This window comes from Anopheles arabiensis, chromosome 2 (assembly GCF_016920715.1).
Source record: "Anopheles arabiensis isolate DONGOLA chromosome 2, AaraD3, whole genome shotgun sequence".
Classification (NCBI taxonomy): domain Eukaryota; kingdom Metazoa; phylum Arthropoda; class Insecta; order Diptera; family Culicidae; genus Anopheles; species Anopheles arabiensis.
This window is the reverse complement of record NC_053517.1, coordinates 29,445,047-29,467,327: the sequence shown is the minus strand read 5'-3', so window position 1 is coordinate 29,467,327 and position 22,281 is coordinate 29,445,047. Positions and strand designations below refer to the sequence as shown.

Here is a 22,281-nt window from a genome sequence, read left to right as displayed (position 1 = left end):
ACTCTACCAAAGCGTGTTGCGACGAAGCTTGGTGAAAAAGAACAAAACCAGAACTATATAAAAAAGAAAAAAGAAATTTCAGCGCCGGACTAAAATCTGCACGCTCTCAACGAAAACGAAAAACAATTTTATTTGAACCTGACGCGCACAAATTGCTGTCTAAACTTTGAGACGAATTCCAATTGAGTGCGCGTGGTGTTTATGATCTTTTTTTTTGTACACGCGCAACCATCTGGTGGTGTGTTTTTGGGGGGTGGTGTTTTTTTTGCCAAAAGATCACCCCACATCATCGTGTCTCGTGATTTCTTTAACTAAAACAAACAACAATTTACTGCTAAATATAAATGACGTTTTCTTTCATTTTTCCCTTTACATTACTAATAGCCAATCGTAATAAAAGGACATATAGCCGACGAACTGATAATATGCTGACACACAGCAAGTAGTATCAATTGTCATTCAATTGCAATCGATTTACATTCACAATACATTTCCTGGCAGTGTATTGAACTAACAATATGTCTGATTGTATCAAAAGAGTGATAATTGTAATTATTCTTCTAGTTTAGTGTGCTAAATTAATTCCAATTATACTCCATTAAATTATTTAAATAATAATTTATTTAGCAAGCTTAGTTTCATTTGAAAGTGTAATGTGATTGAACATTTTCTTACACACAAAATCCAACGACACAGCAAGTGCCGAGTTAAACATGTTTTTCGTAAAAAAAAAAAAACACACCCACAGGCAAAACGAATGTTGATTTGACATGGCATAATAAACGATAATCTACCAACGAATGGTAAAAAGACACAAACAAAAAACAATATTTCTGCCTTTCCATAAGGCAACGTTAACGCTATAGCTTAACGTAAAAATCAGACCCAGGAACAGAAGAAAGAAAAAAAAGATTCGCATCATATGATTCCCTCACGTATACGAGCATACGTTAAAAGATGGGGATGTTTTGAGCATGATTTTTCCTTCAGCCGTATTTTCGTGAATATAGTCAAAAAAATTAAACTAATTTCCACCAAAGAGAATGATTTATAACGACAACTGCATCGAAAGCGTTTCGCAGACTGCGATCTAAAAAAAAACGATCCCATCTACAGGTAAGAGAAAACGGTCGCATGTTACACCACACCACGTGTTCACGCACGCATTCGTTTTCGGACAAATCGGACTTAGTCAAGACTGAGTTTACGACAGTTTAATTGCCGCGTGTGTTGTACGAAACAACAATCATGACGAAAACAAGAAAAATATGCATAGTAAATCAAATGAAGCGACTACCTACCTTTATCTGGGCTGCAAAGGAAAATGAGTTATAAATTACCATAATTATGTGACAGCTGAGTGTCCTTCGACAAGGTGCACAGCAAGAACTATTTCTATGTTGTTTAACCATACGCTCTGAAGATTTACCACGTATCTATGTACCACGCTCTATGAGATGAAATGAGTTGTACATTTTCAACGCAAGATCGTAGACCACATAATAAAGACCACACTATATTAACTCTTTACGAGGCTCCAAAATATAACAAAGCACACAGAAGATAAACGACGTATATTGTAAGGGATGCATTTTCAATGGGAGCGCTGGGACTGATAAATCACGGACAAGAATTATCAGCCACGGCGATCATTCTTGCTGAGCTAGCCAGCTTAGAACCGCCCTGCCGAGGTGTAGTACCGGTAGGGATTTGCAATAAATATAAACAGTGCAGCGCATGGCGAACACCATTTGCAGTGCAGTTCGCGCGCGCTCTGCTTGAACGCTTGAACTGTTGAGCTTTAATGTAAGACTTAGCAGCTAGTAACGTGCCACTGATAAGAAGGTAACGAGTTGATCAGACCCCGGCATTCGAATTGTACGAGACGAGAGAAATGAAACATAAAATGCTGCAGCAGTCCATGCTAACCTTTGCAGCATACGGGCCGCCCGTACCGGGTGTTGCGGGTCAGATTGCGAACAAAGAGCTATTTTACGAAAGGGCATCATCATCTTTGTTCCGTCTCGTTTTGAGCCATTCGAGCACATCCTGGGCGAGAATATCCGCAAACCCTGCTCTTGTTGTTGTTGTTATTGTTGACGGTTGCCCGAACACAAGCGGTACCTTTTAAATCCGAAGGCAACCGATCTCTTCGTTCCGTGTAAATTTCGGGTCAGATAACGAAACGGAGACGAAAAAAGTGTACAAAAAACCATCGCACAATCACTTTTCCCGAGCAGCGCACGGAGCGGGGACAAGTCAAATCAGTTCGGCGAAGTACCGCAAGCTTACTGGCAGAAATTATGCTCGCTCGGTTAAGAAGAGTGTGATTCTTTGTCTTCTGCCACCACCGTTGCCACCGCACCGAGATTGTACAACCGACATTTTGAAAGCACAATGGTGCCAAATGCCGCGCTTGTGCTTCCTTACAAAGAGCATATAGCTTGGGGTAGGGGAACAAAGGTAAAGAAAAATGGTTGGCGTAACGCATGGACAATGGGTGCTGTGGCTATAGTGAAGGTGGATTGAAATGCAACATTCGCTGCACTCCGCAGTGACACTGTGGCATCGGATGCCTGGCTTACCGATGATTGTCGGTGAATGCACAAACATAATTGAAATTTCGTTCGTTCGCCTATTCGAGGGAGGTAAGGGTAATATTGTTAGCAGCAGGGATGTCACAACGAACAAGATGTATAAGAAAGGCAGGGGGATTATGTGACAATGGGGATTTTTTTTTCATCAACCAGTAAGGGGAACAGTAAAGAAGCTGTTACAACGCTTCAATGATTTCAAATACTGCTTTACGATGGTAACACACGTATCCATATTGCTTATATCTGTAGCTAGCGGCTTACGGCGGTCATTGAAACTTCCAATTGACAATACGCGGTAAAAGAGCTCTGATGCACCAATTGTCGAAGCACACTTATTGCACATTTTGTAATAAGAAATTTAAGTTATAATATTGACAGATTAGTTGACAGGATACTACGATGAATCTCATGATGATCTTACAATTCTAATTTCAATTCCATGTATGTCTTGTTTGTCCTTATAGAAATTCACAACAAACCTTATTGTGTTTGAAAAATGATTTGCGTTGCTTGTATGTTGCTAAAAAAACGCATGAAAATATAATGTTTTGTTGAAGAGTGATGGCGAATATGTCACGTGCTTCAATCTTCATTCGATGCAGCTATCGTAAAAAGAAAGTAAAACAATACCTACCTTAGGACGTAGTTCACGCACACAACACTGTGCGGTTTCTGCTTGTCATATATGACGGTGGCTTGGGTCACGACCCACGCATAGCCACCAGTTTTTGCCAGGAAACGGTAGCGAGATGTTTCGCTCTGTCCCTTGCTGATGACTGAAAATTAGGATAAAAAGACGGATGAACTAGATGTGTTATGCTTTTTGATTGCTGTATTTATGCAGTTATTGTAAAATATTATCTTAGATGTACAAATTAAGTAAAAATCGTTCTTGTTCCTCTAAATTGCTATGAAGTATTCCCACCCGTTTGCACAACCCTAGTGTGATAGCGCAGTAAGCGCTACCACCCCACCACGAGAATCCCTTTGATTAACCGATGTTCGATCCAATCAAACACAAAAGACCGATGCAATCACAAGCACCATTTCCTTTGTGGTGCATTGCAAGCACAAGCCAAATCCAGAAAAAAGTAAGCGCAAACAATGGCTTCTGGGGAGGTGCTAAATACAAAGATGAAAACTTTTCATTCGTTTACCAATTTCCGTTTGTTCCCTCTATATTCGTGATAGAACTTGAAACGCGGACCGAAACGAAACGATACCAACGGTTCGGGAGGGATTTTTTTCATTTCCAAATGTATACACATCTCAACTACTCCTGCATTGGGTGATACAAGTGGAGTTCTACACAAAAAAAAAACCGAAATAAAAATGAAAATCAAAGAAAAACTTTTTCATTTAGTTAATTTGCCGCTGCTTTTCGTTGTTACCTACATGTTTTTCACCCGGTTTAGCCAACACAACCAAAACGCAAGCGGACGGTTTCCGCTCAGTTTATGCTTTGGATTAGAACACTTCAGGATGCAGCAGCGGCAGCAGCAGCACAAAGTATTCTTTGCCTCGGTTCGCGTGCAACGTTCGACGGGTTGGAAGGTTTGGGTGATTTTAATTTAACGCCAGAAGCGATATAAAATGAATTCTCTCCCCGGTTTGGAACTCTTTGTGTGGCTGCCGGTAACCGCAGCAGTAGAGATGTAATTAACACGGAATCAAAAACTTTGGGGTAAATAAAAAAAAAAAGCAAAACCAACTTGAGTCTTAAAACCCTCAAGCCACATTACAATTGAATCGAATTATTTTGAGGCCATTGACATTTTGTTTTTCAAAACCGTATGGAATCATCCATTGGGATCTAGAAATGCGTTTGTATTTGTTTTTTTTTTTTTTGCTGTAGTACCCAACGTTACTGGTATTTGAACATAAAAATACATTATTATGGTAGCTACTTACTGAGCAAGCAAGTACATCTACATAACCTTTATGTTACACAATGAGAGCCTTAAAAAAAGCATTGCTTAACTATTCCAAACCCCCTACAAAACGGTAAGCTTTTTCGTTGCGAATGCTAATGGACAGCAGCAGCAAACGAGTAATTTTTCGAATCGATTGAGCTTTTAAGAGCATTGCATAAATTCTCATCACCCGCCCCTTGGCAGCTCAGGAAAGCTAGGCGGGGGGCTGGCCAGAGCAGTTATTGTGGTAGAGGATAATAAAATCAAAGCTTCCGGAGCAGTGGCCGAAAGGGAGGACCGATTTTCGGACCGAAGGATTGAAACAAAACAAAGCTGTTTTCTTAAAGTAACTGGGCGGTTCGCATAAACAACGCTAGGGAGAATATTATTACGCCACGGGTAAACGTGGCCGGTGAACGTATCAGGACATTTACCTATGCCACAGCACAACACTGCACCGGGAACGTCCCACCCCGCCGCTGCACGTAGTACAATCTCGCCGGGGACAGATACGTCCGGCAGCATACCAATTTGCACCGCAGGGAGAGGCGCCAGGTGCACCGAGCGAAGCGAAGTAATGGTTGCCATTAATTGTGAATTTTATCGGTGCTCTATAAAAATCGATGCACACAATCGTAAGGTAGGTCGGTTTATGTAGGAGTGCATTAGTGCTTTGTTATGGTCGTGAACCACCAGGCACCTCCATCAGTTTCCTCGATTCCCTCTCTCAGTGTTTCTGCCATTTCCTGTAAGGACAGTGCGTTCAATGAAGTGCTTTGCTTTAAGCACTTACTACGGATTTTTTTTAATTACATCCGTTTTATTTGCATTAACTTTTGATTCGCTGCGAAGCAGACGGCTGTGGGTTGAATAGACAGATGATGATTTTTGCTTCAGGCATGTACCCATGTTCCGACGAAGCTCGTAAACAACATCCACAGAACAAAGAGATTGTGCAACAAAATAAACGCCAAGTCCAAACCCAATCCTTTGCTGCTCACTAAATCAGCTTATTAAGTCCATGAAAGATTTATTAGGGGTTTTGAAGCATAATTGAATTTTCAAAAAACCCCGTCCCCCCGCAGCCAGTTACAGTCTTGCATTCTTAATGCACCGTAGATGAACCTGCTGGATGGTCTTTTGTTTTTTGTTTTGTTTCGCTACTTTCACAGCGAAAAGGTACCCACGATAGTGTGGTTTGAACATTAGCAACAGTGGACACATTACTCCCAAAGCATTAGGAAAATCCCGTATACGAACGCCCCAGCGTCGCTACTTTGTACGTCACCGCACGATTTTGTTTGGTACGGCTGGAAGGGGGGGGTTTGTTTGCATTTTACAAATATTTTTTTCCTACCGCAACATAAAGAATATGCCATCAACCATCTTCACGAAATTATCCACCTTAAATCCACTCGATCCTTGCCCCACCGGCAAACAAACTTAGCTAGCAGCAGCGGGGACCAGGGACACACAACGCCAAGCGCATTATAATCATGTAAACATTGTTTCATTGCTGCTATCCCCACAGCAAAGCACATTCGCCATTCCATCACCGCTCTCCATTCCGCTGGTCCGATTGCTGTTTTGCGCCACGCAGCGGCGAGACCTGGAGAGGGAGGAAAGACCAACTACGATGCCCTTCCCCCCTAGCAGGGTGGATTTATGGAATGTCGTAAATTGTGAAGATTACTTTTATGGCATCGGGAGACAAACGAAACTATATACATTCCATCCCTGACCTCGCCCTGCCGAGGAGCGTTTCAATGAGAAACAAACAAAAACGCGCGTTCGTCGCTTCTTTGTGTACTTCTTCCAGCCGTTGCCGAAGCACATAACCAACTTTGGGCGTTCTCCGTTGTTTTTCATGATTCGAAATTCAGGACACGGTTGGGGGGGAATGGCGTGCACGCGAAATTGAAAGGCACAACGGGGGGATGTGCAGCAGAAGAGATCACGCTCGGCCAGCACTGCCATTTGCGAAGCGCTGCTGAAACAAAGTTTGTCCTGACCAATTGCCAAATTTTGTGTGTGTATTAGTTTGCCAACTGCAAACTCCCCAGCCGCAAAAACCGTTGCTTAAACCTAGTGTCATGCTGCTACCACTTGAGTGCAGTAAACCTTTCAATCTGATAAGTTTTCAAGTTGCGTGTAAATTTTCTTAAAAAAACACACACACACACACACACACCTACATATATGCACAGAACCGACAAACACATACAGATATGCCACATTGCTCATTTTATTTCACTTTATTACTACCGTGGGGAAGAAAAGTGTTGTTTTTTACCTTTTTACAACACGAAGGCACTTTGTTATCCGAAAGCGAATGATAATTTCCCCGGAGAATGTTAGTTTGAGGTTGTGTGCTGCTTTTGAGCGGTGAGCTTTTTTCCAATCTGCACTTTCTTTATTGCAATGTGCAAGAATTGCACATCTAAAGCTACTATTTGCAAACTTTTTATTTCAACTGCGAGTAATAAATTTTAAACTTTCTTATACTGAACCGTCGCATAAACAAACGAGATGTATCAAAAACTCAAAATGTTAATATTAAATGCAAACAAGTGCATACGACAAACAGCTATCACTGGCAGCAGAGCACCAGTAAAACTCCCATCCCTTCCCATAATTTATCACACAGTACAAACTAATCCTTTTGCAAGGTACCATAACGCTTAAGCCGCACTTGAACCTTTAATCCCTCGCTAATGATGCACTTGATTGTGCTTTTGCGATGATATGCTGTGCAGTGGACGCGTTCTTCATCCATCACATTCTGGCTCGGACTTTTCGAGGAAGCTCGTCTTAGCAGTGGCGCAATAGGCAACGGGGGAGGGGGGAAGGGGGTGAAAAACCACGAAATCTAGCACCCGCGTTTAGTAAATCCGCTCGAGCAGCTTTCACCAAACACCACCATCCAGCAATAGAGCATGCTTCAAAAGTAGCAGCAGCACGATGATTGAAGTGTTTGTTGTCGCATCCCCTTGCAAATCCTTGCAATTCCAAAAGCCCGCCAGCGCTGTCGTCTTTTCGGTGTAATTTGTTAAAAGTGACGTCAAATTGCGGTATGCGGAATAATCGTTTCGTCATGCAGTTCTTGCTGCGCTTGAAGAGCATTAAGCTTCGGTTCAAAAGCCTCGCCACAAACCAATAATAACGATTGGGTTGAAGGTAGCTTAGTATTAGAGCAGTGTAATCATCCTTTCCCTGGCAGGGGGGGACCGTCGAACTACTTATCGTTCAGATATTATGAATGCTTCTCCGCAGGAAGAAAGGAGCAACATCTTTCCACATAAAAAAAAACACACACAGTAACCAAGTAGCTACATACATATTCCTGTAGTCCTCGATGTCACCAAACCTACCAAGGTGCCGTTGGTACCAGTCAACAAACAATATTGCCCATCCCACGGGCGCAGACAGCACATGCGGAGGACGCATCGAAAATTCAATTAAATTTATGAGACGATGATAAATTATTTCGCTTCACCGAGCGATTCATCAACTCGTGCTGTTGCTGTGTGATGATACTGTAACGAAAGTCCCAATAATTCCCCGGCTCAGTTCCAACCCTGGTTTTCCAGTTGGGTACAAGTCAGCAACATCAGTATGCACCACATCAGATGGGAGCATTCGAAAGAAGAAGAAACTAAAAAACAAAAAGCTTTCCTCCCAAACGGTGCTTCCATTTTGTAGAAAACTGGTACCACTCAGAGACAAAGGCAAGCTTCCTCACCGTAGAGCTCACATCTTATCAACAGTGCGATCATTTGCTGGAGGAAGGGCAAGGGAGATAAAAAGGTGAAGCAGCATCCCTGTGTGCATACATCAAACTGATGAAAAGGAACCGGAATGATGCACTGCCGTTAGCGAGCGCCCTCTCTCGCCGATCCTGACGTGAGGGGTTGCATTCGTAATAAATGCTCCGTGATTAAAATAATAAAATATTGAAACATGAGCTCGTTCTCCCTCTCTTCTTCTCTAGAGGAGCCGGCCATTGGCAGGGTGTAAGGAAAGGGGGTCGATGGTGCCACTGTTTTCGCTTCGTGTGTAACTAAATTATTATTATCAATTTATTTATCCATGCTAACTTCTGCCCAAAAACCCACGACCCAGCGTTCCGCACACGGTTCATCGTCAGGTTCTACCATTTACATCGTTCGTTTTTCCGCTTCCGTTGATGGAGCATTTTATTTTATTTGCTAGAACCCATCCTCTCTCCTTCCCTTTCCACACTGCCTCCCCATCCAATATCATTGCCGAATCAGAAACAACCCGCGCGAACAAGCGAACGATATTATGCTAAGCAGCTCTTCCGAAATGCATCCGACAAGAGCCAAACAACAGCAAAAAAAAAAACCCCGAGTCGAACTGTATGTTGATGTAATAACGCTAAAAACATAAAAGCCAACCGCCAAACCTATCGCCGTACCTCTTCCCTTTGCCTACCGTTCCGCACGTTTACGCTTCACTCACAGTCCTTTTGGCCTTCGGGACGGTGCCGGTGGACGGCAGCACGTTCGAGGGATTTTACGAACCGAATGGCAAACGAAGGACGTTAAATTTTAAAACTGAAATCTTGACACCGAGTCAACACCGAAGGATAAAGAAAACCGCATAAAGCGAATACCTGACAGCACAAACACACAGCACGGTTTCTCTACCGACGTAGATCATGTGCACGGTTGTGTGTGTGTGCTGGTGTATGTGAGAATCATGTTATCTTTCTCTCTGTTATTTTTTCGGTGCAATGAATTTGTTACTGTCGGTGCAGCTGTTGATATTTCTGTGGATTTTACTTCATTCCCGCTCCGCAAACGCGGCGGATGCGCTTCTCATGTTTTTGCGATATTTCCCTCCCCACAGCATAGTCACAAAGTCTTCCACCGTACTATAATTTGGCACAGCCCTTGGGGTGCGGGGAGAAGTTTTCCCTTGAATCGTACCGAGCAGGGCACAACACGAACAGTTAGCTGCTTTTCCAAGCGAACGGGTTTTTTTTGCCGTAACAAGTTGAGTGAAAAATTTTAAACTAACGCCCAGGTTTCATCCCCTTCCACCCCTTTTGTAAGGGGTTCCTGAGAAAGGAAAGTGGGTGGAAATGAGAACTCCCAAGTTGATTAACTCAAATGTCATACACGGCGCGATGGTTTTGGTCGTGCACGGGGAAAATGCGGTAGCGACGAACACGACGTGTTTTGACGACACATTCGCTTCCACCAGCAGCGCACTGTTGCATCGGGAGTTGCTGTGCTGTCCCATTCCTCCTCCTCCAACCCCTTTTTTCGTCCAGTAGCCGTTTCCGTTTCATTCACTTAATCCCGAAGAAATTAAATGCTCACTTGACGGTCGGTTGCACTGCTCGGGTGCATTTATGATTGCATTCTTTACGACCGCAGTCAACGGTACACCGCGGCAAGATGAAAATGTCAAGCGGTACCAGAGCCCGGCGGCCACTCGGATGGAACCCTAAGAACACGTTCTTGGAATAGTGTACATTCCCAAAAAGAGTTTCCTCTGATGGTGAAAAACAAAACAAAAAAAAACAGGTTTTCAAAGCGTCACTTTGCATGAACAAAGAAACAGGAAAATTCGGTTCCACGAAGGCGACCAACCAACGGCGAGAGCGAAGGAAGGAAGTGTATCCCCGTGGAGGTAAGCATCGGTCCAGGGAAATGATACTTTTTTACGACTTTTAAAACGTCACTGATGCAAATGATGGACGTACCGTTGAGTCCTGTGCAGATAAAAACAAAGCCCCAAGAAAGGACAAAGAATGATGACGCTGGGCATACCGGCAGCTACACGTCTCCAGAAATGTGTTTAAAAATTTAAAAAAAAACCTCGATGGCACAAACAAAAATGAACGAAAGTTTGAAGAAAATATTAATCGATGATGAAGTGAAATTCTAACTACTACTCGCTAATGTCATGGATACCCATACCAACAGCACTGCTGGTGCTGCTTACGATAAATGAAGAGTGCCGAGAAGCGTGTGACGCTTAGCAGCAGAACAATAAAAGCGACGGTCAACGAACGCATAAAAGAGGCACCACCGGGAGTAGCGCTTTCAATAAAACACATAAATATTACAATCTACAATCACAGGACCGCTGCTTTTCCGCCACTTCCTATTCCATCATTAGCCCGCACCGCTTATTACATGATCTATAAACACACCCACACCCTCCCACACACACACACACACTCAAACGGAACGGGCTAGCACGAGCACAGATAGCCCGGGAAGCACCCTCCAACACCCATGATATGAGTGCGAGCAGCGTGACAAAGCAGCAGCAGCAGCAGCGGCAACAGCACAAATAAATGTGATTAAATTTTTATCGCCTTTTCGGGCGGAAAATCATGCAAACTGCATAAAGAAGCAGTAGTGTCAGCGCACTCTCACGTTTACAACCTCGCAGTGTCCCTGGGAGTGCGGACGACGACGTGCGGACAACAGTTAACGCTTGCCGTGGCTGAAGTGCCCTGCAGTCCGGTCGAGGGAGCGCAGCAATACGAGCTGCAACGGATGCAGTTTGCGTTCAGAAACTTATCACGTTTGAGCAAAAACCACGGCGTTGGTGTCTGCCGCTCCGCCGCCCACAACACCTGGCCAGAAGATGTTTGCCATCTGTTTTATTTTGAGCTGTTTTTATGATGCCGTTTCCGAAAGACCAAAGGCCACTGAATAGCGTTTTCCATTTTCACGTCCATTGCTATATGGCAAATTCAAGCGCCGCTGCATTGCGAACGATACGGCGAGCATGAAAACGGTACACTGTGACTGCTGGTCGTGGGGCTTGAGTACCTCAGCCACTTGGTTCTCACTTGGTTGATGTAATTTTGCCATAATTCAATATTATCGCTAAATTATATTAGCCTCGTTTGGTGACGCGCTCGCTTGCTTTCACTGCAAACAGGCGAGCAAACAAAAGCGGGTGTCGCTGTCGGGCGAGGGACGGGAATCTGGATCATCGGTGGACGTCCCGTAGTTTATTCGGTACAAAAATTAGCTCTTCCCGTTGCATCGAAGCGGAACGCGGCAGTGCGGAACGGTAAGCCCGAGAGTGGTTGCACACGGTAGCCCAAAGTGCCAATACCGGATTAGCCGGGACTTATGTCGGTCCGGGTCGCCGGATGTTTCGGCTCTCCTCCCCCCCATTGCACACTTATTCTTCGCGTTCATTCTTCAATAAGCAAAGCTGTCACGAAGCTGTTGCCCACTCTGGGGAGTAGTCATTTTTCACCTTACCGTTTACGAAACGCGCGCTCACAACACTGGCATGGCATGGAGCCCGAGGCCGAGAAAACTGATTGCAAAAAACGGAATGCGCGCTAGTTGGGGGGAAAGGAAGCGATGAAGAAAAATTTGACAATACAAATGAAGATGAATTGTGCCAGCTAATCGAAGCTGCACTCTGCCCTCCCCTGTGGGGATCAGGATGGGGCGCACCGATTGAAGAAATGAGAAGATATCCCACCGAAGACAACCGAGAGGTTAGGTTGGAGGCAAAACTAATGGGCCTGCAATTCTGGGTCATCGCTTTCGCTCACCATTTGTGGCAGGTTTAGCGAACGCATACTCTGGACATTGTTCTGTGCCATTCCATTTGATAATAATGAACCGTGTCAGCTGGATGGTATTAAGTAACACCATTAAAAGATGCATGAAGACACGGATGTAGCCTGCGCAGTTACCGTCACATTACCACCGAACGGAGAAGGATCACCGACTTGTAACAGCTATGAATTGATTGATTGGGGATAATTGACAGAGGAGAAACAAAGACAGCTGTCTAGGGGATATGGATCTTTGTGTTACCTTGGAGTGTCGTCAAACGAATATGCAATAAACGCTTTTTATGGCTGACAAGCTGAAGGATAATACAAACGAATTGTTTCTCTTCAGCATAATTGTATCTTTTGGATGTAAAGAAATAATAGAAAAATCAAAATGTTTGTCTTTTAATATAAAAAAAGTTGATCAATATGATCTTCATTTATCGAAAGCTTTGTATGAGTCTCTTCTGCAGTAGTTGGATGTTCGTATTATTACCATACAAGAACACTACCCAATTTTACATCGCATTAAAATAACTTCATTCCCTACGTAACGCTGTTTCTTCCTCAGCCGTAACAGCCAGTGTTGGAAATACATTGACACACGGACACAAACGAAATTCAAGCTCCAAGAAGGTAGTTGCAATTCTGCAAGCGCACTGTCACTTGCTCCACCATCACGCGTACTCCGTTTATGACTGCCAATTTAGTTACCATTTCGTGCCAGATCGTTTAGCTCCCGTTTCATCTTAAACGACCGAAAACTAATGCCAGCATCAGCAGCTTCAGATCGAACCAAAAGGAGCGAACGAAAAACATTGCCCGGGACGAAAACGGTGCACCACTTCAGTCGATGCATTACAGAACTCCAAGAATGCACTCGAAACGATGCAAAGGAACAGAAACCGCGGCATCCACGTCGCGTATGGTATTGCTGCTCAGAAAAGGAAGATAGAGTGGTTCTTTTCTCGCGTTTTTTTTTTTTTTTTTGTTGCACAGAATCGTCCTCGAACACAAGTCGAAGAAAATAAAATGTTTAAAAATCGGAACGATTGAAACGAACGGGTAGTCTCACCCCCTCCTGGGAGCACCAACCCCCCCAACACCACGACGGGGGGACGAGTAATGGACCGAAGCGCGAAGCTTCATTGGAGTAAATTAACATTTCGATTCAATTGATTTAATTTTGCTCTCGACACGCGCGCTCGATCTTGCGCTCAACTTCTGCTGCCGTCGAGCGACTGTTGGCTCTTTGGCTTTTCGGTTGTTTGACTTTTTTGTATTTTTCTATCTGCTTTTGCTTTTAATTCGTCTTGACTTTTGTGCAGGCACCCCGTGTTGTCGTAACTTACATTGCATTGTGCACTGAACCAAGAACGGTTTCGATTCTTGCTCAGATTCTTTGCTGCCAAACTTTGTAGTGCATATCTTCAACCAACACCACCGGAATTTGTAGATATCATTTCAAACTTCCATATATATCTGCAGAGATGGTGAAGATTTTTTTAAACTAAACTAAGATCTGTTTTAAATTATTTCACTATTTAAAAGTCTTCTCAGTCATGACTATCAAAAACAGTAAAATAAGAGAAAGGTTTGTTCACCTTTCGTAGGTTTGATGTTTTTTTTTTTTTTCAACACATCATTAGTGTATTCTCTCGCATCATCTTCATCTCGTCACCGTATCAGCTGGTGGTAATGGGCGTTATTTATATTTTAACAAACCAGAAAGTGTCACATAACAGACAAACCGTCATACAATATGAAAAATTTGCCACCGTCGTCGTACGCTTGCTGTGCATTTGCCTGTTTTGCATACATTTCTTTGGCCGTCTAAAAATATGTACCCCAATCATGACCATCTTGCGCCGTGCGCTATTTCGTTTCCCTGTACACCATCTCCCCGCCATCCCCTTGGCAGTAGTGGTGTGGTGTGGTGTGGTTATGTGAGTATAAACAAATCATGCCTGCATGCCTGCAAAGCTCTGAACAGTACAAATGATACAATCTTACCGAAAGCCAAGGCCATTTGCCGAAGTTAAAGCTACGCTCCGCGCTCCACACAGCACCACCTCTCAAATACATTCCGTCATCACGTGCTCACACGGGGCTTCAAATCTCTCACGTTGTTTTGTTGCTGGGAGGGGCCTGACGCTGCAGTGCAGGTTCAACATCCATTCCTGCCCGATCCTTTACCACCGTTTACGTAAGGCCATGGTTTTTGTTTTTGGGTTGATTTTCTTCTAATGCATTTAACTTTGAGCTGTCCTGCTGCTGCTTTCACCGATCTAGATGATACGCTGGGGCAGATGCTCGAAAAATTACCTCCAACAGAGCAACGTCCTACGCCGGGGTGTAGAGCTTGCCGCAATCCAGCTCACGGCCATCGCTGCGGTGCCTCAGCCGAACCGCATTGGGGTAGTCCTGGTTGCCACAGTTTCACTGCTCAGAACACCGTACCGCCCAAGCAGTCGACAGCTCGGGGGGCTGCGCGCAGTGGAGGACAGTGGTACGCGGCGGCATGATGGTTCGATTGCGCTTTTATAAACAAACTATTTGCCACGACCAACACACCGAAATGAAATGCAGAAAATGATATTTTTTCGGTCCCCACCGAACCAATGGAGGTGGTTTGGTGGTAGTGTAGAATGAATTGCCCCAACTATTTTCCTTTCCACCCTAGGTCCTAGGGGGTGGCAAAAATTGGATGGTTTTCGTCGCCACAAAAACAGTTGACACAGTGGATGGTGTGCCTGTGACACAATACACATGAAGATGGCTTTTTACAAAGCAGTTGTGGGGAAACCTGTTCTCGGTATCATTTGCTATCCCCCATGTTTAGTGCAGGTGACTGCCACTATTATGTTGCGGGTGCATAGTTCATTCAAGGTGCATTGTCGAGATGTTGGTGAAAATATACATGAAAAACGAATTTTCATTTTTTTTTTCTTGCTACGGCAGGTGTTGGGAACGTTCAAAATAAGCTTCAGCTGGGCGAGGGTGAAGCTTTTATCACTGTACCGCCACGAAGCTGCAGATGCAGAAGCATAATTTCCGCCCACGTATGAACATGTAGCATTCGACGGAGAATATCTTCAGTCACGTGTAGAGTACGTGTCAGAGATCGTTTCCCTAAATAAATTTCGTCCAATGATTGTTTTACACGCTTACGACATTTTTGTTGCAGTAACGAATATAAAGCCTACGAGTAAATTGACGCCTACGTTAAACGGTTCGAAAGCAAATGGGTAAAAGCGTTAATTTTGAAATAATTTTACACGTTTACATCACTTTGCTAATATTTTGATGTTTTTTTAATTTAAATCGAATATTGCAGTTACCCTACATGTTCACTTACACATTCATTTCGACACGTTATTTGCATTACCCAAAGGTTTTATCACAATCATGGTTATACAAATCAACCACAGCTATGTTTGCCTTTTCAAGAGCACAGTACAATAGGCAAGTCGCTGGCACAAAAAAAGTCCTTTCTAGCGTAGATGTGAAAATTCAACAGTCAAAAACTTGCGCTCCATCCTGCACTCCATGACGCAACTATCAATCTAAGCTAACAGAAAGTACATTGAAGGGATGTGTAAAAAAAGGGAAAAGTAAAGTGTAATGAAATGGTAGGGAAAATAGCCCAAAGGAAACATGTCCATGCACGTAGATTCCGGCGTCAACGCTGCAGTCGAAGAGCAGCGTCGACGGACACCCATGCTACAAAAAACCAGTGGTTGAAAAGCACAATGGAAAAAAAAGAAGCACAACCAACTCCGAAGAAATGTAAACGTTGCACCGAAAAAGAAAAACACCACTCACAAATGTAAACAAATAAAGCGTCCGAAAACCTGCACCGGCAACGACAGCATACTTCTTATTGATGCCCGCCCCAAGACGAAATGGTAAATATATGCGAGATGGTACCGTTTGACACGACAAACCGCCAACTATGGCCAAACTTTGCGTACCCCCCGTCTCCGCACCCGTTATTCGTTATTAACAGTACTGCAAAGGGCGAAGTTAAGCTTGTACGTAGCTGTAAGCTACCTCCTCTTTGGGTGGAGAAAATGCAACCGAGCAAACAAGAAAAAAAACCATTGAAGCAACGCCTGGCAACCAAGGGATCACTTGTTCGTCCTTGAGAACGATAGAATCATCGCATGCCGCTGCTGCGGTGCATTACCTTTGAGGAATCGAAGTTCCTTAACACGAACACGACACATCCATTTTATCGCCCCTCTTGTAAGAGTGTGTTTTGAGGAAGGAACGTTGTTCCTTTTTCCCATTCCGTGAGTCACCTTGGATGATGAAAGAGATGATTATGGTCAGGGAAATAGTGTTGCCGTCGGTTTCGGCGCAATGAAATTATGTTTATTTTACATACACCGAGCACGGGATGTATTGCAGTCGAACTGTACCGCACGTAAGCATGTGGTTTAACTTCGTCTTTGGTGTAATGGCATTTGCTGGGTTACAATGACTTATTGGTCTGTGCAGCTCGAACGGAAAGAATAATGAAACCTGCATGGTAGAGATTCTCAGAAATATCAAAGACCAATCGAAATAGTTATTTGTCACGTATCCAGCTAGCATGCAAACTTTAAGGGGTTACAATTCCTTCCAACAAACTAAACAATTTCAGGTAGTGTAGCAGAACACAAACAATTGATGAACTTTGCTCTGCAGCTTATGGCTAACTATAACGTTTGATATTTTGGAGCTGATTTTTTTAACGCTATTTTAGGACACCCAACTTGTTTTATACATGCCGTTCAATGCTAATATAACTTGCTTTTACATCCAACATAAAGCCAATGGTTCGATGGTGTATGGCGAAAATCTCGCCCTTAGCACGATGCCAAGGGCCAACATAAAAGTGTCCAACATTGGTTTGTTTTCTTTTCGCAGCTGATGCTACTACGTGGTCCGGAGGTGGACCGAACTCCGTGCAATGCTTTCCCCCGAGGTAAGCCGTCATTTTGCTAAATGATGGGTAACTTTTTCTCGTCGAAAACAACACGAACTTCACTCGACTTGAAGCGAGATTCTAGTAGTATCGATTCGACTCCTTCAGTGAATGGTGCAAAGTTTCTGTCGGAGAAAAGAAAAGTGAGTGAGCAAGAGGGAGAAGGCAGCTGATTGCGTATCTTTGTAACCAAACAGCACTGACCTTCGATATCTCAGCTGAAATGTAAATTGTCGTATGGCTTTAAAAGGAAAAAATGATGCATAAAGAAACGATTAATTATATGCTGGATCCAACATCGAAAGTACCAGATGTTTAGAATCAGAACAACGCAAAGAATGTCCAAGAAATGGTGTTAGCAATATGCTGTTTCCTTTCCATTCGCGCACACCTACAAAAGTGCTAAACGTGCAACGGTGTTAATATGCGGCGGTACTGCACGCTCAAAATTGAGTTAAGGCTGTAAATGTCATTAACCTGCACATGTGGTCCATGGCGGCCCCAGTTCCCCACAGTGGACTTCAGTCACGCGACTTCTTTCGCTCAGCCCGGACGGTGGGGACACTCCGTCAACTCGAACGCTCACGAATCGTAATGCAACCACATACGCCACCCTTACCACGAGTGCAGCGACGCTGTTGTAGTACGGCTCATTCAATGGAGGATGCAGTGGTGCAGCAAATTGCGCGGATATGCATCAACACCACACAAAAAAGGCACTTGAAAGTGTGCGTGCTAATGTTGCGGCGCGCCAATGGCCAATGGTCGCTAGCGTACGCAGCAAAAGCACGTTACGTTTTTACGACTTCCAAACAGAGACAGAATGGGAGCAGCAGTCGTGCAAACGTTAAGGTTGACATTCAGCTCGTTATTGTCATTATCGGTGTTGTGGGGCGTATCACAATTTATTTGCATTATGTTCATAACGATACAGATTTGCTGTTTCATTAATTTAATTGCATCAATGCTTTACCCCTCCCCCCCGGTGGTCGTGGGAGCTATAAAGTAAATTAACGTATAATATTGTTTAACAGAACTACACACAAGAGACGCACGCTAAATCATTTATAAACAAGCAAATGTATCAGTGTACCATACGGTAGCATACCCTTTGTCTTTATGTGTGTTTTATGCTTGTAGCGAAATCCATTTTTCGCAAAACGAATGCATCTACAACCGCCATAAAAAGGAAACGAACAAACAAACAATTTCACCTAAACCTTTTTGCCAATGAAACGGAAACATTCAAACGAACCAGCGCTCCAAATGATATGTAGCAAACCCAGCAAAAGACGAAGTGGAAGAAGAAAAAAAAAGGGATACCCTAAACAATTTCAGTGAAAGATCAAAAATATCGTTCGATAATGGTCCTTCGCAAACGTTATCAAGCGTTTAAATTGAGTGGAAAATCACGTTTGATTTTCCATTCGATCATTACTACATTATTGACCTCTCGCTCGAAGGGGAACAGCACTTTTCTTTCTAATGATAAACGATCGAAAAGCGTACTTAAAATGTGGTGCTACTTTGCCGTTCGATGAACGAAACACATTCACACATTCAATAAGATAGACAAAATAGTACGCACAACCAGGCAAGATGCTACCGTGCGAATCTGTTTCGAAAAAAAAATAAGAAAAAAGAAATAAACAATACATACGAGCGTTTGAGATTCAGGGATTTGCTGACACAATTCCTGGACGGTGCGACAACAACAACAAAAACAGACTGGCCCATAAATTATATCAGCCAGCGTGTCTCGTTTTGGGTTGCGAGATGGTGCACCAAAAAAAAAAACAAAGTTGACAGAGAAATTATCTTTAATTTGTGAAATTTTGGCTGCGGCCAAAGCATCGGTCGAGATTGCAGTGGTCGTTTATATGCCCGTTTGCTTTACCGACAAAGAGAAAAACAACAACCTCCGAACGAACGACCCCAGGGAGCAAATATATTTTGAGCAGGCATGCACCAAATGCATTGTGTGTGAACTTTTTCGTTTTTCGCCGCGATTGTTGGCGTAATATTGTATGCGCTTTATGTTGATCTGTTGCAAAATGACAGAGGTTAAGCATTTCTCTCTTTTTTTATAATTCACTTGATTAACACACTTTTTCAGCAATGGTTTTCTTTTTGCTATAGTTGCTTTATCACTCTGGTTTAGTAAAAACAAAAACGAATGAAATCTGCAATATCGGATTGTGTTTTAGGTTTTATCTCTAAATCGTTATGTTTACCGTAACAGCCACTGTGCTCCCTCTCTACCCTTGATAATTGATTTTTTTCCCGTCTCGCGAAGAGTGAACATGAAGTGTGCTGGACAGTAGGGATTAATTTATCACAGGACCGAACGGGGCCAGCAGAGTCAATTATCGTACGCAGTGTGTGCTTGAAAATAGAACAGTCGGCTCAAGTGTTTTCAACATACCAAGCAAGCAAGGAAAAAAAACAAAACGTCTTGCAAAAATCGCAAAAATCATTTAACAACAATATTTACGACGTGCACCAGCACCGGGAGCGTAGGGGGATTCGCTCCATTTATCTCATGTGTTTCGTACGTTTTTTTTTTTTAATACCCTTTGTACAGTGCGTGTTGCACCCGAGGTAAACCTCCGAACACAGCATGCATACGATTCGATTGACACCAATTTTTTGTTTCGCAAACCCCCCACACCTTCCCTTTCGCATATGCGTATAACGCGCCCATTTTGCATGCTGCTCTACTTGCGCCGGCTACCACCAGCGATCGCGATACACACTTGTCCCCCGAGCGAATTTGATTAACTTCTCCACCACTTGCTGTCTGTACTGTAAAATGGCGGTCAAATATCAAATCGCACGAAAACGCAGCGGAAAGCTTGAATGGAACGAATCGGCACACCACGCAGCGCCACGCAAATGGGTGAGATACACTCGAGATTTTTATCTGAAATTGTTTATTGAAAACAACAGTCTCCCGCCGCCGCTGGCCACCAGAGAGGCCGTGCTGGAGAAGGGTTATATTTGGTGGCACAGTCTAGTAAGTCGACCTGCCGCAGCGATCCCAATCGCGCCGGTTATAGCAATCGTTTGTTCACGACCGCATGCATGACCGGCAAGGCTTCACGGTCGTAAAGTCGTGTTTGCGGGCCCCGAGAGTCCCGAGCGATCCGGTTTTAAGGCAACACACCGCGCGGTGCAATTTCGTCCATTCGCATATGCTGCGCGTAGCCGCGCCAGTGGATGCGTAAGTGCACGCGGTCGCAAACGAGAGCAAAAGCGATCTTGCGAATATATTACGCCCGCGTTGAGTCTGACCCCTGCGCATCGAGGCAAGGGGGTAGCGTAGTGGGAGTAGATGGCAACAAAAACGACAAAAAAGGACACGAAAACAGAACAAGACACACGCGGGCGAAGGTAAATTAATTCATTCGGCACGATGATTTATGGCCGATAATATGTGTTGCCGCGGAGCCCCGGTCCAGCTGACCGGGCCCACCACCAGCTCCACTACACACACACACACACACACACGAGTAGCACACTTTTTGAATGTGTTGATAAATTTACTTTAATCAAACTTGCGCGATACCGTGCGCTTCGCCATCGCAGACCCTGAGGCGACTGTGGAAAGCGCCCGGACGCGGCCCAGATGCGCGGCTCCCGGAGTGGTGTTGGCGAGTGGTGTTGTGCGGGCTGGAAGTGGAGCCTTTCGAAAAAGAGAAACACATTTTCACCCGTTCGGGTAGCGTTTTTAATTTGTAAATCAGAGTAAATGGTGCATAAATTAAGCTAACTCGCCACGGCCGATGACAATTTAGCCTGGTGCGAGAGGCACGCACCAACGCACCGCGACACTTGCGCCTTGCATAGGAGCGACCCGTAATGACTGAGATGGGTGGTAGGGTGCGGGAAGTGGTGTGGTAGAAAGTTGAGGCGAGTAATTAAAACAAGCTCGTCTGCGGAGTGATGTCGTACGCATTAGCGCAGTGCAGACGGCGGAGGAGGTTATCCAGCTTAACTGAGGTTAAGCGAATGCACCCATTATGCGTACCACACTTCTTCTCTCCCATCCCTCCCGGCTGCCTCACATTCACTGTGGCCGCCACTATCGGCCGCCAGATCTGAGGGCAGATAGAATGCGGGCGCGTAGGAACAGTGTGTACGCCGGGCGCAATGCATTTCTCACGGCCCGCCGGGGTTCGGCAGCGACCGGCTCGGTACGCAACGCAACGAATAAGCCATCGACCTTACCCATTATTATATCTCGATCGAATTGATCGGCCGAGGATCCGATCCGATCGATCGAGCTGCATCAACATCCACCGGGCCACAGTAAACTTCATCCCCCCTCCCACCCCCTCTCGACACCGATGTGTAGTGTTGTTTCGTGTCAAGTACCGCCGGGGCGTTAATGGATCATACGCACGAGATAGAGCGGTTAATCTGATTTTCGCGACGATATGTTTAATAAATTTAGACAACAACGTCGATTACGATTATGGTTGCTGCATCCCGCCCGGCCAACGCACTGCCGAGACCGCTGTAGCGCTAAACATTATTCGCCGCCGCCGCCACCACCACCGCACACGGCCGAGCGCGCGCGTTAATGGCTAAACATTTTTAATTTAAAAACACAAAAATTATCCCTTGAACGACCGGCCCTGGCAGGATGGGAAGAGGGGGAAAGGAAGGGACACAGGGGAAGGGAGGCGGAGGGTACAAGTGGCAAAAGACCTAGTACAGCGGATACTCATTAATTAAACGTTGTTTAAACTGCAATTACGTGATATCGAAACATTGCACACACACGGACGGGGTAGGCACAGGGAGCGCGCGCTGCACTACAGTACAAGCGTGCAGGTTGCGCGCATATTGTGCCAAGGTTTGTTATGTTGAAGCATGATGCAGATTGATACAATTTTCTGGAGCTTGGAGCGTAAAAATATGCATTAATCAAACTATTGCCAGTATTCTACAAAGCAGAATCTTTTGCAAGCATGATGCCGTTTTTTCTAGTTTTATAAGCTCAAATGCAAATGTCACAAAACAAAAATAATCATTAAAGGGAGTCCTTGTCTTGTCGCTCCACGCTGTTGATGCCATCATCACTCAACCTATTGGCACGTGCGCTTGTGATACCCTTTTGACGGGCTGGCGTTTGGGAATTCCCATATTTATGCTTTACTGTTGAGATAGCTTTCAGTCAGCGTAGGGGCGCGGAATGGGACGTGAAAGGCAACAGTACCCGTG

General features: G+C 44.4%; 1 protein-coding gene across 2 annotated transcripts in view; it reads right to left on the bottom strand.

The window, feature by feature from the left end:
* The window catches only part of LOC120894372 (protein similar), a 113,677-nt gene that overhangs the window by 75,177 nt on the left and 16,219 nt on the right, over positions 1–22,281 (bottom strand). Inside the window, exon 6 of one of the 2 annotated variants that reach the window (XM_040296903.1) lies at positions 3,232–3,373. In XM_040296903.1, the coding sequence (XP_040152837.1) occupies positions 3,232–3,373 (142 nt within the window). Of the gene's footprint in view, positions 1–3,227; positions 3,374–22,281 lie in introns of those variants that run through there. The other variant, XM_040296905.1, reaches the window with a different exon arrangement.